General features: G+C 48.0%; 8 protein-coding genes across 8 annotated transcripts; 3 read left to right on the top strand and 5 right to left on the bottom strand.

The window, feature by feature from the left end:
• Positions 1-54: 54 nt before the first annotated feature.
• HD556DRAFT_1439402 (uncharacterized protein) lies at positions 55-984 on the top strand (the record flags this gene model as incomplete). Its single annotated transcript, XM_041305960.1, has 5 exons — positions 55-146; positions 220-444; positions 496-553; positions 600-870; positions 920-984. The coding sequence occupies 5 exons, from the start codon at positions 55-57 to the stop codon at positions 982-984; spliced, it is 711 nt and encodes a 236-aa protein (XP_041163968.1).
• Positions 985-1,018: 34 nt separating this feature from the next.
• Positions 1,019-4,537, bottom strand: HD556DRAFT_62482 (uncharacterized protein). Its single transcript, XM_041311120.1, has 11 exons — positions 4,257-4,537; positions 4,109-4,198; positions 3,908-4,061; positions 3,641-3,852; positions 3,337-3,587; positions 3,046-3,276; positions 2,445-2,988; positions 2,162-2,389; positions 1,520-2,106; positions 1,308-1,464; positions 1,019-1,254 (listed from the first exon to the last, which is right to left on the bottom strand). The coding sequence occupies exons 1-11, from the start codon at positions 4,498-4,500 to the stop codon at positions 1,139-1,141; spliced, it is 2,814 nt and encodes a 937-aa protein (XP_041163967.1). The 5' UTR covers positions 4,501-4,537; the 3' UTR covers positions 1,019-1,138.
• Positions 4,538-5,696: 1,159 nt separating this feature from the next.
• Positions 5,697-8,284, top strand: HD556DRAFT_1430510 (ATP adenylyltransferase-domain-containing protein; the record flags this gene model as incomplete). The annotated part of the gene is made up of 9 exons (XM_041304911.1): positions 5,697-5,754; positions 5,808-5,898; positions 5,954-6,155; positions 7,035-7,112; positions 7,164-7,358; positions 7,411-7,459; positions 7,516-7,623; positions 7,672-7,785; positions 7,842-8,284. The coding sequence occupies 9 exons, from the start codon at positions 5,697-5,699 to the stop codon at positions 8,282-8,284; spliced, it is 1,338 nt and encodes a 445-aa protein (XP_041163966.1).
• A 96-nt stretch (positions 8,285-8,380) lies between these two features.
• Positions 8,381-9,747, bottom strand: HD556DRAFT_1231134 (uncharacterized protein; the record flags this gene model as incomplete). The annotated part of the gene is made up of 4 exons (XM_041297405.1): positions 8,381-8,431; positions 8,503-9,225; positions 9,276-9,431; positions 9,490-9,747. 4 exons carry the CDS (start codon positions 9,745-9,747, stop codon positions 8,381-8,383), a joined length of 1,188 nt encoding a protein of 395 aa, XP_041163965.1.
• Positions 9,748-10,032: 285 nt separating this feature from the next.
• HD556DRAFT_1344554 (uncharacterized protein) lies at positions 10,033-13,253 on the top strand. The gene is given in 14 exon segments (XM_041302207.1): positions 10,033-10,083; positions 10,099-10,104; positions 10,161-10,443; positions 10,494-10,636; positions 10,694-10,891; positions 10,944-11,020; positions 11,073-11,152; positions 11,202-11,377; positions 11,422-11,510; positions 11,565-11,668; positions 11,722-12,464; positions 12,512-12,714; positions 12,765-12,998; positions 13,054-13,253. 12 exon segments carry the CDS (start codon positions 10,284-10,286, stop codon positions 13,103-13,105), a joined length of 2,259 nt encoding a protein of 752 aa, XP_041163964.1. The 5' UTR covers positions 10,033-10,083; positions 10,099-10,104; positions 10,161-10,283; the 3' UTR covers positions 13,106-13,253.
• A 319-nt stretch (positions 13,254-13,572) lies between these two features.
• Positions 13,573-14,907, bottom strand: HD556DRAFT_1231166 (uncharacterized protein; the record flags this gene model as incomplete). Its single annotated transcript, XM_041297408.1, has 5 exons — positions 13,573-13,623; positions 13,695-14,040; positions 14,097-14,404; positions 14,454-14,609; positions 14,668-14,907. Coding segments are annotated over 5 exons (1,101 nt in total), but the record flags the coding sequence as incomplete, so codon positions are not given.
• Positions 14,908-15,430: 523 nt separating this feature from the next.
• Positions 15,431-15,847, bottom strand: HD556DRAFT_1215679 (uncharacterized protein; the record flags this gene model as incomplete). Its single annotated transcript, XM_041296675.1, has 1 exon — positions 15,431-15,847. A coding segment is annotated over one exon (417 nt), but the record flags the coding sequence as incomplete, so codon positions are not given.
• Positions 15,848-19,024: 3,177 nt separating this feature from the next.
• Positions 19,025-20,673, bottom strand: HD556DRAFT_1430508 (uncharacterized protein; the record flags this gene model as incomplete). Its single annotated transcript, XM_041304910.1, has 4 exons — positions 19,025-19,099; positions 19,220-19,734; positions 19,785-19,914; positions 19,978-20,673. 4 exons carry the CDS (start codon positions 20,671-20,673, stop codon positions 19,025-19,027), a joined length of 1,416 nt encoding a protein of 471 aa, XP_041163961.1.
• Positions 20,674-21,223: the final 550 nt, after the last annotated feature.

Raw genomic sequence — 21,223 nt, 5'->3', positions numbered from 1 at the left:
GCTATTAAATTCACCGCTGGGCCAGCCGCTCTTCTCTTTTGTATTCAAGTTGCAATGTCTTCAGAAGATAAGGATTTCAAGGGGCGGTGTATGTACTGCAACACCGACGTCGGTCGCGACAAAGTCAAGACATGCGGTCGCTGCCGGTAAGCAGAACTCGCGGAGGAGCCGCTCCTCACTGCCTACAATAAATATTATTAGCTAATCCTGGTTTTGCAGACTGGTACGTTATTGCTCCAAGGAATGTCAGATCGCGTCGTGGAAAACCCACAAATTACGATGCAACCCAAATCTACGCGAAAGCCTTGCAAGTGACCCAGCCAGTAACGCCCTAAATACGGCCCTTTCCAAGTGGATCAATAACTGGAGGGATGAATTGCATAACTGGGCGATATGGGCAATGGATCTCGCAAATAGTCCACCGGACCGACTGGCTACGCATTGGTCAGTTGATCATATGCGACCCCGTGCCAGCAGCTAAATGCAGTGCAACAGCTTTGTGATCGAAATTGAGCGTCGATCGAATCCCCCGAGCGCTTCCCATTTCTTCCGAGTGAGTACTCTCCGTCGGTATCCTCAGTACGTCTGAAATCCCACAGATGCATGGAGGAGGTGTCGAAACTCGAGCAAGTTTCATTGCACGCTTAGAAGAAATAAACGAGGCCAGTGAGGAGACCGTTGCATGTGTAAATGAGCGCCGGGGCACCGACACTGCTCAAATTATTATCCTCTGTGAGGATTTAATTCGATTCTTATGGTTCTCTCTCCGAGATGGTGGTGCATCTTTGCGGAACCGCGACCCTGCCATGTCCAAGGCACTTGCTGAGAACTGGCAACAAGGCATGATTAGCGCAATTGAGACTGGCCGTCGTGAGTGTAAGAGCCTTGCGCCTGATTAGTTCTAAATATTGTGCTCCAGCCCAAGCATCCAAGACTCATCTAGATAGAGCCGCAATCAAGGTCATAGGACCACCTCCCATATGAGTTGATTATACCACAGGCGGCCGCTTATGACGGGTGAGACGAGTAGTTCATTTCGAATACCACACTTCTACGGACATTCTCATACATTACATGGTGTATCATAACGATAGGCAAGGTCCACAGGATGATTTAGCAAAACAATCAAAGAGATTAATTACGCAGCAGCAGCAGCCCGCTTCAGGAAATCTTCCTCATCCCATCCGTAGTAATCTTTTAATTTCTTACCGAATTCCTTGATCTTCACAGGATACAGAGTGGGATCCGGGTGAGCTATAAAAAAACGAAGATAAGAAAGGGAGCTTAGTCGGCAAGGTTGTACATACGCTTGTGGAATGTAATAGACTGTGTAAGCAGCTCAGCATCATGGTCAAATTCCTGATATACTGGATAACATACCCTATCTCCCTCGTGAGGCGGATCGAATCGCACAGACGACCCAGCGGTACTGGGATCATATGAAAAGCCCATGTCACGCATAACCTGTGGACATGTGTGAACATTCCCGGAGTTGATACCAAAGGAAAAAACGAGGCACCTTGAGAAAGCTCTCCCACTTCATTGCTCCTCGTCTCTCGTCGTCTCCAGCACGAAGCAGCTGATGCATGTACCCAGTCGTCTTCTTACCCAGTTTCGAAAACCACGTGTGTTTGCTGTTCACATTATCCTTGCTTTCCTCTTTATCCTTGGCTTTGTCTTTGCCCTTGGCCAAAAACCCGCGGTTGAACATGGATGCATGATCTGGACGAGATTTGATCTTCTCCTTCTGAGGGACCTCCTGTAGGAAAGAATGACCAGAATGAGCCGTAGTTTGTTCTGTCAACGGCAATGAAGCAGTCGACATGTTGTTGAGAAGGGTTGTCGCCGAGCTATTCAAGCTAGCCCTCCTAACAGGGCTTGGCTTTGAGGGGCTAGAGGGGGGAGAGGCTACGCGCGCTGCAGGTGACACAGGAGACACGGGGGCATCTTCGGGGAGGACAGGCAGATCCGTGTCGGTCTTCTTCTTCTTTGGCTTCTTTTTCTTTTTCTTCTTGCTAGCAGAGGCAGTGTCAGCATCAGCGTCATCCTCATCGTCGACCTCTTCGACTGTCGTGCGAGTATCTTTAGGCTGCGCAGAAGAGGCTCCTGCATGGAAATAAATCAGGTCTGGATGTACGGGAAAAAATTGCCGGACACAAACCAGCAGCTTGTGGAGGCTTGGCCCCGAGGGCCCTGGGAACTCGTTTCTTCCGAGGAGTCGGAAGGGGTCGCAGTGGAGGTAGTTCATCGTCTGGAATACCGGACAAATCGATCTTGAGAGCCGGACCTGGCTTGGGCTTTGGAGCAGTAGTCTTGGGAGTGAAAATGCCCTTGCGAGGTTCATTGCGCTTCGCAGAACTGAGCTTCGCGCTTGATGAGAACATACGCCCTGTGTTCCACAACCAATGTAAGCGGATGATAACTATAAGAGCTATTAACTCGACCTCTTAATGAGCCAAGGAGCTTTAAGAACGGATTGCCCTTCTTCTCCTCAGCTATCGCTTCAAACTCGGGCACTTCTGTCTTCGCATCGAAAAATTCGGGGATGGCCATCGCAGTATCCATAGCCTCTCGCAACATATTGCGATATTGCTCATCTTCATCGGAATCATATTCAGATTCTGTCTCATACTCGTCACTGTCATCGTCTTCATCCCCAAAGTTCTGGTCAGAGTCGATCATATCGTCGCCGCTTGCGTCAGAGGAGTCGGAGACGGATTGGAGCTCGGGCATGGAGTCATCACTGCCGTCGTCTGCACGACCATCAGTAATGGTGAGCATCTTCTTCGATGGTCGCTTGTGTCCACCGCCTTTCTTTCCGCCCTTGTTCTTGAATGGGATCAAACTCAAATCACCCCCATCTTCTGAATCTGAATCGTGACCTGCAAGGTGGGGGACATAGAATGAACTCCATTGAGGTGTACGGCGGAGGGCTTCATCAAGCTGCCAAAGAGTATCTATGGACATGTTGGAAACATTTTGGTAATTCTAGAATTTGTAATGTCAGGGCAACAGGACTGATAAGAAAATTACTGCAGAACGTACCACGTCAACATGTTTCCACATGTCTTTGAGGACTGCCCGGTCTTCAGTGCGGTTGAGCGGGTAAACGAGGTCCTTGAAATTGGCGTAGCTATTTGATGCTTGCTGGGAAAATATCTGCGCATCAAGCCATTGCTCATACTGCTCGGGCATCTTGCGGGGTGTCTGCTTCATCTTCTCACCCTGCGCTCCCAATAAAGGACTATCAAGAAGCTCCTGGAGTTCTAATACGACCTACGGATACCGATGATCAGCGAAGGAGACCTATGGAAGACCTGCAGCTCTACAACATACAGATAACTCGCCGACGGCATCCCACATAGTCTGAGGAAAACGTTTTGCTTCTCTCGGAGACTCGTCAACTGCATCGTGCAGGATGTGGTATAAAATCCTCTTCGGATAGGGTTGTTTGGGGAAACATAGCTCAATGATGATGGAGTCTAAGAATGACTTGCATGCATCCTTGAGACCAGCCCAGTCAAAGGCCATCTCGGGTTCACCAGGATCGGTGTTCTCAACCGCCTTGAAGTAACGAGCATAATGGGCTGTCGCATAGTTAGAGCTTGTGATGCACAAAATTGACAAGATGTTGCCGTACGCGTAGTGGTAGCAAGTACAGAGAATTTCTTTTGACCAAGATCAACTAGGTTAGACACCAAATCACAAACGATAAGATAACGAGATAGTAAACCCTGATCCTTCTGCAGCTGGATGTGAGCCGTTGCGTCATTGAGGCCGGACTTCTCAAGCGTTCGCAAAGAATCGAGGACGACCTTCCATGCCGAAGCAACCATGTACGTATTGTGAATCCTACATAGCCGACATATGATTGAACCGGTTAAAAATGGAGCATCGGACAACGTACCTGATTGCGATGATGGACGCCACATAGGAGGGATCTGATCGTACCTCCCTACCGTTCTTTGTCGTACCATACGGTGTACGAGCATTGAGCTCCTCGGTGATCTTACGGTGGAAAGATTCCGGGTCTTGCAAATTGGTGATATCGTCCAAATATGCTAGACCACATGAGACAAAGGTATGACTTATGCATGTGATCGCGTACCATTGAACTGAGAATCTGCGATCTTGATACATTTTGCCAGTTTCAGAGGTGACATTACAGCAGTTCGTGCGTGCTCATTGACAAGGTCCTCTGCCATTGTACCTCGAATGAGCGGATCGCGTGGCAATCGGCAAGATGTACAACTTGCCTGCGAGCAAATCAAGTTTTTCCCTACCACTCATTTTACTTGAAAGCATAACCTCCCCAGTGCCTCTTGCTCCAAATTTACCATTTCGTAACACCAAGGCTCGAGAAGTGGTAGGTTTAAGACCATTTTCATCTCGTTTACCTCCGTGTTTTGAGACTTGAACATGTCGTGGCCCTACTGGCACGAGGTCTCTTGAGGTAGAAAGAACAGGAGGCACTTTCGCAGGTTTTTTCTTGGACGCCATGGACGATAGATGCTAAGGGCGCTCTACTAGATCGTGTGAATCTTTGCTTTGTCTTTGTTGACGGTAGCGTTGAAGTGGCTCTACTCGCTTTAACATAGTACAGTAACTACCAGCATGTATTCAAGCAATCGTCGGCGATAAACCATTTGATGATGATCTTCGGGGACGGTATTCTCTTGCTCACGGTCCGCAATTCTTGGTTCGCACGGATTTATTCGAGAAGCACAGCTAAAGCCACGAATAGATAAGTGATGGTGGCGATGGTGGCGGACGCCAATAGGACTTTGTCTATTCATCACTCTGTGCTTTTCACGTTCGTTTCATGACGACTATGTCACTCCAGCGCGATAATCGCCTCCAGGTGAGTACCTACCTGCCAAGTTGAAGTAATCATTGGCAAAACGATACTGCCTCTGGGCGGTCAACCCGGCCGGCAATTGCACCTCATCCGATATTTGACATGTGTGAATGCGGTACGTGCGCGCTACTAGGAAGAATGGACCTCGAACAGAACAGTGCAGCATATCAGGCCACCGCTTGTATGTCAATCACTCCGTGGACTCCCTGTGCAGTGTGCATCCCAAGATATCCACCAATACTATTTCGCCGCCTTTGACAACCGGTTTCCCATAGTCTGTCATTGAATTCGTTAGGCAAATACACTTTTGTTGAGTTTGAGCTCGTTCAACAAATATTCAAGTCCCTCCAAGTTGCACTTGACACTCTTAATTAATTTTCGTAATAACCCGTATAATACAATGAATTATTTTGCCGAGCCTCGTCTGAAGAAATGTTGAGTTTCCAACTTTAAATTTTGCTTATGTAATAACCGAACAATACACACTCTTGTAAAAATAGTCAATAATCGGAGATTGTTACCTATATGCAGTACGAGCGCGAAGTTGGTACGTAGCAGTGCCAGGTTGCGCCGTAACATCCCCCCAAGTGTATTTGTGTCCTCTATATAAAGTCTTCATCTTTGTATCACTAGAGCTTCCGACTTTCACCAACTTTCTTTCATTGCTTTTCGTTGAGGTTGAGCCGGTCTCCTCCTTGTGCACTATTGCACGTTTCCATTCGCTTCCTTTCGACACACCAATCCTTTTCTTTCAAGTCGATTCCGAGCAGCGCTCGTGATACACTCCGTTTCTTTGCTCATCTACTACCCCTTTGTTAACCACCAACCTCTTCAACCAATGGGAAAGCTCATCTGGCACGAGTTAAGTCGCTACATCTCCCTCACGGCCAGTGTTTGTACGTCGCATCCCTTTTTTTTTGGCGAAAATCATCTCACCTGATGTTAACAGATGCAGTATGGGCCAGTTTCTGGGGTTTCTTCTTCCGCAAGTTCTTTTGGGACTTCATCGGTGGCATCTTGCGCTCTCCCGGTGGTCTGCAGTAAGTGTCAGAAGACTTTGTTGTACTAATTTATATTCACGTTCTCTTGTAATAGACCGTCACCCAAATTTTCTCTGTTCATCAATGTTATTGTCAAGTACCCTATTGTGCAGATAGGCACCATGGCCCTCGGGTTTATTATAATCGCGCTGGAATATCCTATCCCCATCCTCAAGGGAACTGCTATATTTAGGAGCATCGCTCTTAGAGTGGTGTTACTGATCATGCAAGCCGCCGGAACGGTTTTATTTTACCAAGTGAGTCTCCATACGTCTTGTACTGCCGGTTTTCTCATACAACACAATAGGGTACAAATGCGGCACTATGGTCATTAATTGCTGCAATGTTCTACATTCGTGCATTGACATTGAGAGAGAGAATGGAGGAAGCAATCAAACACAAAGGCCGAGTGGGTCAGGCATAACGAGTACGTTTACACGCAGTGCGGCTATTTCCAGACCTTTTCAACGGTATCGTATGCTGTCAGTCTGTGACTACGGTATTGTTACCAATTTCCCTTTTCGATATCTTTTGCTCCCTGTTTGTACATTTACACTGTATCAGATATCATCATTGCGAAACATGGACACACGTGAACCTACGTGTTTCATCAATTATGTAAATCGATGGTGGTCGTGAACAGTTACATATGTCAAGGATGCCGGTTTGGAAACCACCGAGCAGAGCGGCGAGAGGCGGAGCGCGGACATTATGCAATGTGCATTAAGCCTAGTAGTAACAATAAGTATCGGCATTGCATACTGCAATCTGACTGCAAAGTCGCAGTGGGACACATCAGTATTGCTTATTCTCTTCGTCTGGCTGTTGACAGGTCTGTGGCTGCAACTGTTCCTTTCCGATGCACTCTATCTCTATGTACATTGCATTTCCTCTGTGTACAGTGCCTGTGTTCTAAGAATGATGGTCACGATACCTGAGCTTAAGCTTGATCTGTCGTGATGGTCCAATTGTTACAAACAAGTTTGACACGGCCTCCATATTTTGCTTGTTTACTTGGTAAGTACTAGCCTTATTACTACAGGAGGCTCGATTTGTGCTCACACGCCGACGACCAAATATTGACATGCAGTTCAGTCATGAATGCCTCTGATATCATATCCGCGTTACCCAGCCAGTTTGAAGCTGCGCAATCTTCAGGGGATCTGTTTTTCTTCCCGTCAGAAGTGAGCAAGCACGAGGAACTTGGGACAGAGGTGTGTTTCCGTCTGCTCTCATCGTAATTCATACGAGCGATCAATCCACAGTGGGAGATCCGCATATGTACGGCGCTTCAAAAGAAACCAGCCGTGTCCCCACCTGCTGGGGAAGCAGGAATCACACCATCTGATCGGTCGGATGAGACTGTCAAGAAATATGATCCGTTTGCACCTCCATACGTCCCGAATCTTCATGTTGGTGATTTACGCGACGAATCGTCCGGGACGGAATATGGTGTACTGGTACGCTCAGATTTCTCCATACGAGCATCCGAGTCAGCTCAAATGTATTCAGTTAAACAAGTACTCGGTCGTTCCCCATCATTTCCTTCTTGTAACCAAAGGTTCCCTACCAGCTACCTAAACTCCATGATCACGCACTGATGCATATGATCGACAGAATTCATGCCGCAAAATTCACCCCTGCTGCCTCATGATCTAGTCCAAACTTATCTGTTGCTCCTTGCCGCCCGCAAAGCACGTAAAAACTATTTCGCTTTCTACAATTGTGAGGATCTCTCGTCTGATGGCAAACTTTACTGAGCATTCATCAAAGGCGGATCAAACAGTGGAGCTAGCCAAAGTCATAAACATATCCAGTTCATCGAAGTCGAGGATGATGGACCTCCGATCGAAATATTAGCCAGAGCTGCGAACCTTGAAGTTTCAGGTACTTGATGCTGTTGCTCTCCTAGATATCTATGATCGAACCAAGCTCACCCTCAGGCAAACCGTTTTCGCTGTCATCGGTGGGATACGCTAATCATGTATATCGGCTTCCGACTCTGTCGAATAGCGCGTCACCGGAGCAGCTCGAACAAGCGTTGTTCCTTCCATTCCTGTCCCTCTTGGATCTTGTGATTTCGACTGTACGACATTCCCCGGACTACCCGTCTGGTACCCCCTCCTATAATGTGATCCTAACCCTGGAACACATGCACTTAATTCCGCGACGCTGGGAAACCTATACCCTAGGAGAGTTGGGAGCGACGTTGAGCGTCAACTCACTTGGGTTTGCTGGCATGCTGATGGTAAAGAGCGATACCGAACGCCAGGCATTAGAACAAGAGAAGATCGAAACGGTACTCAGAGCTGTCGGTGTGGAAAGCGTTCACGAGTTGCAGGTTGCAGGTACATCGATGGAAGCAATGGATGAGACAAGTGCTTGATAGCGACATTCGCGATCGTAGAGACTGTATACACACGTACAAGGCCACATACTCAAAGGATAGCAAGAAATGGGTAGCGTTCAAGAGCATCAGGCATTATTGACCAAGTAAACCCTTCACTCTCCACATGGTGTCCAAGGAAGCAAGCTGAAAGATCTGATTAGCAACGCCATCTGAGGTTATGTTTTCGTTCATTTGACGACTTTGAGAGCGCTTACCAGTTGGACAAAACCTTCCTCTCTGATGACTTGGGCTACGATGGATTCTAGCTCTGCATGGGATAGCTTGTGGAGGGCCGGAGTGTCGTGCAGTGATGCAACAAGCTGGGTCCGAGTTGAATTGTGACTTTCTAATGATCGGTTTTCCGACTGAAGAGATCGTGTGACGCTCGGTGGCAGTGGAGGCGGTGGCATCGTGTTTGAACTAGTACTGCGAGTAGACGAGGATGGCTGGGAAGAATCAGGTAAAGAGCCTTTGGTGGAGCTGATAGAGCCAGACGGTGCTTGGCATTGGCTAGACTGTGGGATGGTCATCCGAGGTGTTTCTGGAGGTGCCATGAAGGTACTGTCATGAGAGGGTGCAGCCACGGATGTCGTTTTCGTAGAACTACTGCTCAGAGACACAGGTGTAAACCTAATCGGCGTCGATGGTGCGAAGGTTGGTACATTGGATTTGGATGATGGATTTCCTGAAGGAAGTGCAGCCGACACTGGTCTGAGGGGAGTTTCGCCCATTGATGGCCGAGCTTGTGAAACAGACGGGAATATAGTACCTCGGCGGGAAATGTCGTCAAGAAGGCCTGTCGTGGCTACAGTAGGGATGCGAGGGACCGGAGGCTGCGGCTGTGGATTCAATCTACAAGGACAAACAGGTCGTACAGCATCGATGAACTGAGCCGCGCTCGTTGCAGTGGTAAATGTGATCTGAATGCGGCGATATACCTAAAAGAAATAACTTGGTAAAAAGTTTTGAGCAAACGGCATATATGTACTGGCTGGGAGGTCGAGTCTGCTGTTTTCGAGTGCAGATACCGAATTCCGACAACAGCATCCCGATAGACAGCTCTGAGAGGAAGGCCATGGTCGGGTTGCCCAGAATTTGTCCTCGAGTTTGAGATCGATGAGAAGGAGAGTAAATCAAGATCCTCCTGGAGGGTTAACGTTAAGCTTTTTGGTGCGATTCGTTATCCCACAGTAAGAGCCTACGAGGATAATCTCTCTCTGATCGACGCCCAAGCTATTAGTGTTGCTGTCGAAATTCCATACAACTCGAAAGCGGACAGAGACAAGATCTCCTGCGGAAGATTTCTTCGCGTCCAGATAGAGGTTAATAACGGGGTGAACGAAATGTTGCCATTCTGCATCTGTTGCAGGGTTCTGAGAGTTCAACGACGAGCTCGTAGGATATGAACGCGAGTATTTTGCTAGCGGATAAGAAACAGATGTTGTCGTGAATTGAGCCATTTCCTGGGGTGCAGAAAGTTCTATCATGGTTTTTGGCAGCGGACGTGTTGCCGCCGGTGTTTTTTCAAAGTCCGCGCGATATCAATCATGCAGGAGCGGTACTAGGTGAGCACTGAGCACAACAGACAAGAACCACTCAACAATCCACCGTGAAGCATCCAGCACCGAGCTCTGAGATCTGAGCATCGAGCGTTTGCGTTGATATAGTCAGTCTCCGTATGATCAGTTCTAAAATGTTGTTTTTGATGAAAATGTGAACCCTAAATATTTTTTTGATTTGGCCCGGTTAAACCCCCAAATTGACCAAACCTTCCGTGACTCTCGGGCACCATATGAGTACGTTTTATTTCCCTATCTCATCTGGCGACCTTCGGCATCAATGACGGAACTTAAAAATATTAATTAGAGGTCAGCATCATAAAGCGCGACTTTTTCAGTTTCGCTCTAGAGTCTATACTACTTTCAGCCTCATCGTGGGCGTCTCTGGTCGCTGGTGTCTACTTGTAACTATCTGCAACCCTCTCGACGGTCTTCACATGTGTTGGGATTGCGACGACTATTATGGCTCGGGCACGGACCCCGATTTAACAGACCTGGACACAGACTTAGACAGTAGCAGTCAATGTAGCGAATATAGCAGCTTGAGCGAGGCGCCCGGTGAAGAAGTTGTAGGTGACTATGGCGGAGAGACATATAGTAATCACTTTTTATCCGCACGAAATTGCTCACCGACTTTTGCTTCAAAGTTCCAGATAAACAACCCGTAGCAAAGCGAGTCAGGACGGACAAAGGAACCGATATAGGAACAGCATTAGCAGTAAAACGTTCCGGCAGAAGAAAGAAAACTCTTAGTCTCATCGTTACTGTGCCAATCGATATTCTTCTCGAGGTAAGTCAACGAGCATTGCGCATGCATCTTATTTGTCTGACCTCCGCTTCAATATAGATTTGTAGCTTCTTGGAACCGGTGGACCTCTTACATCTGTTCCATGCCCATAAAGCTTTCCATAAGGTTCTATCGTCTAACCACGCAGCCTCAGTCTGGAAAGCTGCTCGGGTCAATCGTGGCGGTGTTCCTGACTGCATGCCTGGCATGTCTGAGGCGGAATGGGCTGACCTACTATTTGGTGGTACTGACTGTCACGTTTGTCTGGTCTCTGTTTACTTCTTTTATACTTTCGTGACCACAAGCTCAGGAATGTGGCAGGAAGAGAGTGTGGGATATAGACTTCGGTATCAGGCGCAGAGTATGTCAACCATGCCTCAATGAGAAGTGAGTACTATTTTATATTATCACGTCCTTATCTGGCCAACGATCCGTCAAGCCTAGTCTGCAAATCGGCCTTTCCATTCGAGTTTTCTGAATACGATCCGATCATTCTTGATTTGATCCCATTTAGTAGCAGTGGGTGTTGTCTTACTATGACTTATCTGTATCTGATCTTTCTGCGCAGTCGGTGTTGAGGATCATGACCATGATTATATTGCTGATTCGGCCTGCAAGTTTTTTTGGTCAGATGACATAGAGAAAATGGCAAAAGAGTTGGAGGTGTATCTCAAACCAGGTGCCGAACAAGCATTAGAAGACTTCAAGCAGTCGCGCAAGAAATATGTTGATTCCGATTCCAATGTAAGATTCCTACCAGTCGTTTTACCAAATCTAACAGTTTGAAGCATATAGAAGTCTGTGACGCTTGGGTCGCCAATGATTGTGCACAACAATCGCTCTATGCCCGTGAGCTTCGTAGCCAAAATACAAAGCTGTGAGTAAATTCTATCGACTCGTCATCTAATCACGTCTTGATCCTATATCCTAGGTTTCAAGCTAGACTGGTCGATCTCGGCCACGATGCTAAGGATGTGGAGCGCATGTTCGATAATCATCACTATGGCGTACTAGATAAGGAGTTTACCGACGCACGTCAGTGCTCTACCATATTTGAAAAGATTTGTCCTTACGTTGTCGATTTTCAGGCTGGAAGCGTTTGATTCCAAAAGTTGAGCACAAGCTTGCTCAATTGCAGGAAGAATGGCGCCTCGAGAAGCAAACAGAAGTGTCATGTATCCGGGAGTCCAAACTGTTGACTATGTACCACAAATACGTGCGGCCGTTGCCACAGGGCATCGTACCTCCTCCCCATGATTTCCTGAAGCTATGCGACATTGCGGAATTTATCAAAAGCCCACCCACTGCGGACACAAAAAGCGATGTTCAACCTTGTGATGCTTTCGCCGAAAAAATTCCCGATTTTTGTGCCGACTATATGCATAAAAAGAAGCTTGAGCTGACGCGACTGCTTGCTCTCCCCACTGATGCAGTGCAAGATACCACGACACTACAAAGCCAAGGAATCGACGCCCCTGATGATACGTTAATGCAGCTAGCAACCTCTGTTTTCCAATGCACTTACCCGCGGTCATTCCCATTGATTACATGGGACAAAGTACAGTATCACCAAGGGTCTTCTTCTCACAGTCAACGCATGGCCCCCCAATCCAGTTACGCACTGATGATGTCGATATCACCTTGCAAATTTTTGATCTCTCAACGTGGGGTGGCTGCTGCACGTTCTTTGTTAAGCTTGGTCGGTCTCGATGCCAAAACAACGACAGCAACCACAATGGATGACCTCCAGTGTCGTTTTTTCTGCTCCAACTGTTCCCCCAAGCCAGAGAATGGAGGATCCTATCGGATGGCGATGAACTGGCGTCAGGGCGTTCGTCCTGTGTTTGTTATTTTTATGCCGTGCTTACCGTCTTCTAGGTCTTCCATTATGTCGAGAATCAAAATCCATCGCATAAAGAACCTCGTTGGAAATTATTGAGTATTGGACAACTTTATGTCATTCAAAATTCCCCTGCGCCCGAATATCCCGCAGCTACTGAGGAAGTGTGGCGTTGTAATAAATGCAATGTATACCACGGAGGCCCAACTACAAAGGCTATCGTGATTAAGCATATGAAATCGTAAGTCGTCACCTTTTCTGTCTCACTTTACCTTTTTTGACGTGTAGTAGGCATGGAATCATCACTCCAACTGAAGGAATCGACTTTAGCTATGACCAGGGTCTCATCGAGAAACCACCTCCAGCACCGAAGTTCTTCGTTACCCCTCAGACCAGGAAGCCCTCCAAACCACGCACGACTCAAAAATCTAAATCTTCTACTGGGTCGGTATATCGCTGCCAACATTGCAATGGCTCAGATCGGACTTTCGTATTGGAAGGCGTCAAGGAGCACATCAAAGTCAAGTAAATAAGCATTTGTCAATGGCCCAGATCCACTACTTAATGATTTTTCCTTCAGACACGACATCAAGTCTTCACATGAAGGGCCAGATTTTTGTAAAATCAAGTAATTCCATCGTACTTTAATTTTTCATAGCCCTTCAAAGCTTCATCTTTCGCTCTCTATATATGACCTTCAACACATATTTGCAGTAGTTATGTACATCGTCTGCATCTCTACTAGCCTGCCAGAGTAATACAAACTATTATCGTTATTAAGATGCCCAGATGGCAATGAATGCGATGACGTGGATGCAACAGCCTAAGGAGCAGTTGGTGAAAATCCAGCACCAGTCATTGTGAAAAGCGAGTCCGAACGCCAGCAAGATCGATCGATCGAACGGTACTCAGGGGTGTCAGTGTGGAAAGCGTCCATGAATTGCAGGTTGCTGGTACATCGATGGAAGCAATGGATGAGACAAGTGTTTGATAGTAACATCCGCGATCGTAGAGATTTTATACACGTACAAGGCCACATTTCGCAAAGTTTCTACTCAAAGGATAGCAAGAAATGGGTAGCGTTCAAGAGCATCGGGCATTATTGACCAAGTAAACCCTTCACTCTCCACATGGTGTCCAAGGAAGCAAGCTGGAAGATCCGATTAGCAGCCCCATCTGAGGTTATGCTTTCTTTCATCCGACGACTTTAAGAGCGCTTACCAGTTGGACAAAACCTTCCTCTCTGATGACTTGTGCTACGATGGATTCTAGCTCTGCATGGGATAGCTTGTGAAGGGCCGGAGTGTCGTGCAGTGATGCAACAAGCTGGGTCCGAGTTGGATTGCGACCTTCCAATGGTTGGCTTTCCGATTGAAGAGATCGTGTGACGCTCGAAGGCAGTGGAGGTGATGGCATCGTGTTTGAACTAGTACTACGAGTAGACGAGGATGGCTGAGAAGAATCAGGCAAAGAGCCTTTGGTAGAGCTGATGGAGCCAGGCGGTGCTTGACATTGGCTAGACTTTGGGATGGTCATCCGAGGTGTTTCTGGAGGTGTAACGAAGGTACTGTCATGAGAGGGTGCAGCCACGAATGTCGTCTGCTCAGAGCCACAGGTCTAAACCTAATCAGCGTCGATGGTGCGAATGTCGGTACATTGGATTCGGATGATGGATTTCCTGAAAGGAGTGCAGTCGACACTGGTCTGAGGGGAGTTTCGCCCATTGGTGGCCGAGCTTGTGAAACAGACGGGAGTAGAGTACCTCGGCGGGAAATGTCGTCAAGAAGGCCTGTCGTAGCTACAGTAGGGATGCGAGGGACCGGAGGCTGCGGCTGTAGATTCAATCTACAAGGACAAACAGGTCGTACAGCATCAATAAACCGAGCCGTGCTCGTTGCAGTGGTAAATGTGATCTGAATGCGGCGATATACCTAAAAGAACTAACAAAAGTTTTGAGCAAATGGCATATATAGTATGTACTGGCTGGGAGGTCGAGTCTGCTGTTCTTGAGTGCAAATATCGAATTCCAACAACAGCATCCCGATAAACAGCTCTGAGAGGAAGGCCGTGGTCGGGTTGCCCAGAATTTGTCCTCGAGTTTGAGATCGATGAGAAGGAGAGTAAATCAAGATCCTCCTGGAGGGTTAACGTTAAGCTTTTTAGTGCGATTCGTTATCCCACAGTAAGAACCTACGAGGATAATCTCTCTCTGATCGACGCCCAAGCTATTAGCGTTGCTGTCGAAATTCCACACAACTCGAAAGCGGGCAGAGACAAGATCTCCTGCGGAAGATTTCTTCGCGTCCAGATAGAGGTTAATAACGGGGTGAACGAAATGTTGCCATTCTGCATCTATTGCAGGGTTCTGAGAGTTCGACGACGAGCTCGTAGGATATGAACGCGAGTATTTTTCTAGCGAATAAGTAACACATATCTTGTTGTGAATTGAGCCATTTCTTGGGGTGCAGACATGGTTTTTGGCAGTGGATCGTGTTGCCGCCGGTGTTTTTTCAAAGTCCACGCGATATCGATCACGCAGACAGTAGGTGAGCACAACAGTACTTACTTATCATAGACGAGAACAAGAGGTGGGTAAAATAAGAGTTCATGACATATACCTGATGTAACTTCGGACGGGTCCCCCCCCACCGTGACAGCGTTACAGTCACCGTAATTTAGCCATATATAGTAACTATTTCGATCACAAATGAGAGGTCTGGGAGCAACAACATCGATTGAAAGCGAGTGATACACAAGCACACAGTGATAACTACGATGCAGAAAGACAACTAAACAACCGACGAACTAAGCTGGAGGAATGTACACGCTCGTTTGGAGGCCCGGGGGAGAGACCCAGCGGACTCGAGGGCAGGACGTTTAGGACGAGATCCTGATGCTACAGGTACGTTCTCCTTGTCCTGCTCAGACAAATCTCCATACAAGGGCTGCCAGCGATCCTCCGGGATGTGCGAAGTGCCCTGTTCAAGATCCGTAAGCTTCATCGTCTTCCACATGCTTACTGGCAATGGAACTCCGGCCTCTCTATGTCCTGGGACAGCGTACTCCTCGTGCTGGTCCAGGATATGCGCTGTCATGTTGTAGCGCCATATGGCTTCAACAGGGAGTACGGGAACCTTTCGTGTGGTCTTTCCGGGCTGGGGAGGTAGTACAGGGTGACAGAGCACACATTTAAGGGGTAAGTTGCGACAGGGCTTGTTCTTTGATCCTGAATCGATGGACCCATACCTGAATGCGTGCTGGTATATACGTCTTGTTTCCCAGGTGGGTGCCCCGGTGCTTGGTACCGTGATTCTGATAGTGCACTCAGGCACTCCAGAACAACCGCAGAAGCCACACGGGCTTGTAAGACCAACCTGGTTGCGATAAGTTAGTAAAGTAAGATACTTGATTGAGAAAAAAACCGACCTCTTGCTTTAAAGGCGGCTCCTCGGGAGTGTTGGTCGATGCGCGTAAGATATGGCGTCCTATATGATCGCGCATGTCGATGACCTTCGCGTCGCAAAGCGGACATGTCGTGATGCGCTCTCCTTCAGATGCTGTGAGTTGGCTGCTGGCCTTGACAGAAAGGACAACAGGAGTTCCTGGAATACAACAATTTTTTTAGACAGAATGCACGGTGAGAGAAACAAGACACTTACCGTCTGGAAATTGATAAGGGAACGATTTGATGTCAACTGGAGTGACAGATGCAATCGACTTAACCGACACCTTCAGTTCAACTGCTTTTTTTTTTTTTGTTTTTTTTTGATTCCATTTTTGTCCTTTGCAGAGTAGTACTCTATGTAGGACAATTCAATCTAGTCTACGGGACCCCCAGTGTCCCAGTCGCATCTCCGAACACGCAAATGCCCTGGTGTGAAGCGTACTCCCACCAGTCTGCCGTTCCCGCCGGCCGTTTTAGGTGCGCTGTTCGGTAATGAGATGACTTTAGGTGTCTAACTGAATGTGGGTTGGGCTATCGTTTGACATTATGACACGTACTCGGCCGCATGGAGCGGACAGGTACAGGATTTCGTGGTGCAAAACATGTAGTGGTGGATGGGTGGGCCTTGGGGGCAGAAGGCGTATCCGGGTACTTGTTTGTCGTGCGCCAGGTTGGGCGCGGTGAATCCGTGTAGGCGAGTGAGAATTTGGTGTACAGATATGTACAGGAGTGTGAGGTAGTACATATGGGCGTGTTGGTACAGGTGGGGGGGGTTCTTTCTCGCGGTATTGACATGAGCATTCATCTGCATGACAGTCGGGCTGCATTAATCTGGAGGTTTGCGGGGCAAAGGTACATTACCGAAGGTTTTGTGCAGCCGTTTTGTGGAGTTGACGAATTGGACAAGATGCAGGGTTGCAGCGGGGTCAGAGAGGAGGTATGAAAGGGACATGGCGTCACGTCCTAGTGCTAGGAGTAGGGCATGACGCTCTCTACGATAGTGTGGACAATCAAGGATGAAGTGCGGTGCCATCTCGTCGACGTTTGGGCAGTGTGGGCAGTGGGGTGAAGGGGATTTGCCTATGCGATGCAGGTAGCGGTGGAGTGGGATATGCTGAGTGCGTAGGGCGATGTAGAGGCTGGTGAGACGCTTAGGGAATTCTGCAGTTAGTTTCACAAAGGAGCGATGTAATAACTTAGGGTCGATACGATGAATGCGATTGAATCTTGGTGACTTGCGCCACATGCGCTCCCAACGTGTGGCTGTGGTCTTATGGTGGGCCTGCAGTAATGCGGATATTCAACTGCTTTTGCCCACAGTATATCGCATGCTGCTTGGAGTGCGTCACGAGAGACTTGCCAGGTACTCTGGCCACCGCTGACTTGTGAAAACACGTCTGTATTAATATCGTCGTGTAGACGAATGAATGTCGTCTCAGGGTTAACCGGCTCAATAAGGGTGCCAGGAACGGTCACAATGACAACGTGTTCCGTCGAGTTAGAGGTCCCTGGAATCAGTGAGCGAGCAGTAACATATCCACCGTCCCATAAGCAGTACTGCGCAACGTCAGATGAGGTGGAATGAGTCAGGATAATAGTAAGGAGTTGTCCGGTGATCTTTGCAGTAGTACGCAAGGCTTTCATGACGGTGATGTTAATAGATGCACGAGACACACCGTTCAGTGTCACTGCTGTTGAACGAAGGACTCCAATAGAAAGTGTGCGACTGCTGTGAAGGATAGTGAGGAAGATATCCCCGATGAGGAATAGGTTATGGTCGGTGATTCGCCCGGCAGACATGTTGACCCGTTTGTTGACTTTTGTGAAGCCTCCGCGAACACGTTCTAGTCGATTGAGCGACTTCAAAACGAAGTCCTTGTTGATCACTAATCGGCAGATGGTCTGTTTATGGATCCAACGTCCATTATACAGCAGGTAGTCATCCGGACGAATACCGGGCCCTTGAGGTAATGGAGGGGATGTCGGATTCATTGGGAACTTGCTAGAAGGTTGAGTAGAAGGAGCGGCATCAACTGACTCATCGATTAGAGCCTCCTGGAAATTCAACATGAGCTCCTCCTCCTCCTTGTCCTCCTCCAACTCTGCATTAGCGTTGCGAACCTCATCTCCAACCTCACGTGACAGCACCGTTTCCAGGCATTGCAAAGGGGGGACGACTGCAGCAGGAAGAGGGAGCTCGGGTACATCACTGGTATCCTGAAGCTCATCCAGAGAAATCCCTAAGTACTTGTTATCTCCAAACGGACGCAGCATATCAATGCCGGGCATGCTAAAGTGTTCTGAAAACGAGTAATGGACAGAGTCAAGCTGGGAGGTCGCTAGGATGGAAAGGGCAGCGTCACGACCATTGCGCCATGCCAAGGGTAGATCGCATCGACCAGAGATGATGTCGCCCTTCCAAACCTCACGATTGATATGATCAACGCCTTCTTGACGTGTCAATTTGAGGCGCCGGTGGCCTGGATCGAGTTTTGGATGACGCCTGAAGACACCGTCGATATCCTTCGCAGCGCCTAAATGATCGAGAGCCTGAGTGTTACGGACTAGGATAGTTCGAGCTCTCCCTAGGCGGATTGCCTAATCTGATAGCGGGCTCGCTATTGGAGAGACGGGGATCTTCTCTCGAATGAGAGGTTCGGGGGTTCCACTTAAGGTAGCATCGGCTTTCCTTAAGGTGCGGCTTTAGACTGAAGGACTGGGACTGTCTTTCAGAGAAAGTTCTGGATAAAACCTAGTAGAATCAAGTAGGGAATATACATGATTCTGTCTGCTCTATATACTGTCGTCCGTGTGCACAGACCAATACTACGTTCGGTAGGTAGGTATGAGTGTGTCTATACAAGGGCATCTTATCTGATGCCATGCGGGCGATTATCTGTACATGAGGCGTTGCACGCCTCTTCTATCAGTCCTCAAGGCTAAACATGCCTTGTAGTTTAACTGCGCATGCTGCGGCATGCGGCTTCTCTTCTGACCATGAAGCAGAGCTTCTCCATGATCCGGGTCGAGGACCATCTAGGTCCGTTCCTGATGTGCCTAGGCTGGTCTGAGTCATCTAACGGCATCCAGGCCGTTCTAGGTGTCTCTACGAGTCTCCGTTGAGTCGGTAAGTCTTCCAAGACGGTGCATATGGTGGGATAGGGGCTAAGGTCATGATGACCTCCGTAGGAGGGGTTCTCGGTTACATGTTATTGTAACACTGAGCATATGAAGACGCAGAGTTATGGCCCCCAATCATGCGTGTGCGCCCGAAAAGTATCTCGAGGGGATCGTCCCCGACATCGCCAAGGAAAAAGGGAGCATGTGGATTCAGATCTTGTTGCTTGGCGATGCAGAACATGGAGTTCTTTGTCATGGTTTGAGTGTCATAATACAGTTGATATGACATGAAAGAGTGTTGATGGGCATGAAAAAAAGCAAAAGCAAGATGGGAATAACGACTGAGCAACGTGACTTGTTCGGACAGCGAGAGAGAGACGTCGGTGAAAGGTAAAATGATGGACTCGAGCAGAGCACTAAGGAGAGCGATGGATTGGAGGTCCGCGCGAGCCTCAATGTCAGTAGAAAACGAGTCGTCCATGATTGTGTGCTGAAGTTTCAAAAACTCAATGATTGCAAGAATTAATTTGACTGCACGAGGGACATCTTGAGGGTCATCTGGATGGAGTAGTTTGGTGACAGCGGCTTCGTCGAAGGCAGGTAACCATACGAGGTACCGTGCAAGCATCATTGAATTTATGATGCGACCGTTATTGAGCACGACACCTGCGGATGACCGAAGAAGCGCACAGATACCTAGATTAAGATTAGTCGGATGAACATTTACAATAGCAAAAAAAACTCACATTTGAATATATGCTTGAAGTCAAAATCAAGTGTCACCTCGTTGTCGCCTGTGAACAGATTCAATCCTGGCATGTTGATGAGAGTACCGAACAAGGGTGAGTCTTGGGGTAAGGGAATCTTGAGGAAAAGCTTATGACCGGCAGCACGTCAAGTAGCATCACCGTCAGTCGCAAGTGACCAGACTGGTCCAACCTGTGCTGCTGCACCGGTCGCATTCCATCGAGCAATTGCTCGGGAAAGGTTCTGCTCTGTGTCATAAGCGTTCTTGGTTTTGCAAGTGGGAGCTGCTAATATGGGGAAGATTTTGTCCCGGCCGAAACACGATGCTCCAATGACCGTAAGTTCCTTGCCTAGATGGACCTCCCCGTCGTGAATCTTCTGTGCAATGTTCACAGCAGATTCGTACGTCCGAAGAACTGGATCAACGAGGTGTGAGTGTTTCCAACATAGACCGCCGACCTTGTTGTACTTGCTGAAATGGATAGCCATTTCTTCCAGAGCGATTTCATCTATCATGAGACTGACACCGCATAAAGATGCAGAGCTGGTGAGGGTGCTAAGAACTACAGCATGTATATTTTGATTGAAGTGTTCATTATGTATGGGGCCAATAGTAGGAGTGAGCACTGTGAAGATGGATTGGGTGCGTAGAGTGCGGAGGGATGGAATATTGAGTTTCTGGTTTAGTGCAAAGAGAAGCTGATGGCCACCGAGTCGATACACGAGCATAGCGATATCCAGGTCGCTCGCATCATAGCCTTGAGGGTGATACACTCCCTCGAGGGCGTCCTCAAGCTTGTTGACAACTACACGAATACTTGCACCATTACATAGAGCAACATTGATGATCTGTTGGAGGCGAGGGATGTCTCGTTCGGATATAGCCATGAGAAGTCGATTGTAGTCGTCGAGTTGCGTCAGCGCACTCATATACTTGCGTGAATCGTTTAGCTGCTAATTAAAGTCAGTATATACATCAAAAAAAATGAAGTAGACATACCTGCAGCTTCAATTGTTTGATCTGTTCTGCGTAAGTCCTTGTGATGTCCTGCACATGCGCAAGACCTAAAAACTTGTAATTAGTGTGCGCTCTGGGAGTGCGCACAATGTCTGCCAGATGTTCGACATGAAGGGAGATCTCAGCGCATTCATGACAAGGAGAACCAGATGATAAGCAGTGTTTTGATTGGAGGCGAAGAGCGCTGGGATTTCGAGTGTCTATGAAGAAAGGTAGGGCGTCTGGACCGTCATGATAGTGTTCCCAAGGAAAGAGCATAATGAAAGGGCGGAGGTCCTCTGGCCAGACGACGGGAACTCCAGTGCAAATACTATTAAAAACAGGTGCAGGTGAGAGAGTACGACAAGGTCTGCAGGCATATGATGTAAATACGTCTAATGAATTAGAGCCAAAATGAAACATACCTGTGTTCAGACGTAA

The sequence above is a fragment of the Suillus plorans genome (assembly GCF_016647745.1).
Source record: "Suillus plorans strain S12 chromosome Unknown HD556scaffold_10, whole genome shotgun sequence".
Taxonomy (NCBI): Eukaryota; Fungi; Basidiomycota; class Agaricomycetes; order Boletales; family Suillaceae; genus Suillus; species Suillus plorans.
This window is presented reverse-complemented; position numbering and strand designations above follow the sequence as displayed.

What these genes read in the sequence shown, in the direction of transcription:
- HD556DRAFT_1344554 (XM_041302207.1), top strand. Translation starts at nt 10,284, where the DNA reads ATGTGTTGGGATTGCGACGACTATTATGGCTCGGGCACGGACCCCGAT. An exon ending in CAATCGATATTCTTCTCGAG is followed by an intron (nt 10,637 to 10,693) that starts GTAAGTCAACGA and finishes GCTTCAATATAG; the next exon opens with ATTTGTAGCTTCTTGGAACC. An exon ending in AAGGAGCACATCAAAGTCAA is followed by an intron (nt 12,999 to 13,053) that starts GTAAATAAGCAT and finishes TTTTTCCTTCAG; the next exon opens with ACACGACATCAAGTCTTCAC.
- HD556DRAFT_62482 (XM_041311120.1), bottom strand. Translation starts at nt 4,500, where the DNA reads ATGGCGTCCAAGAAAAAACCTGCGAAAGTGCCTCCTGTTCTTTCTACC. An exon ending in TGTACTTGCTACCACTACGC is followed by an intron (nt 3,588 to 3,640) that starts GTACGGCAACAT and finishes ACTATGCGACAG; the next exon opens with CCCATTATGCTCGTTACTTC. An exon ending in GCTCCTTGGCTCATTAAGAG is followed by an intron (nt 2,390 to 2,444) that starts GTCGAGTTAATA and finishes TGTGGAACACAG; the next exon opens with GGCGTATGTTCTCATCAAGC.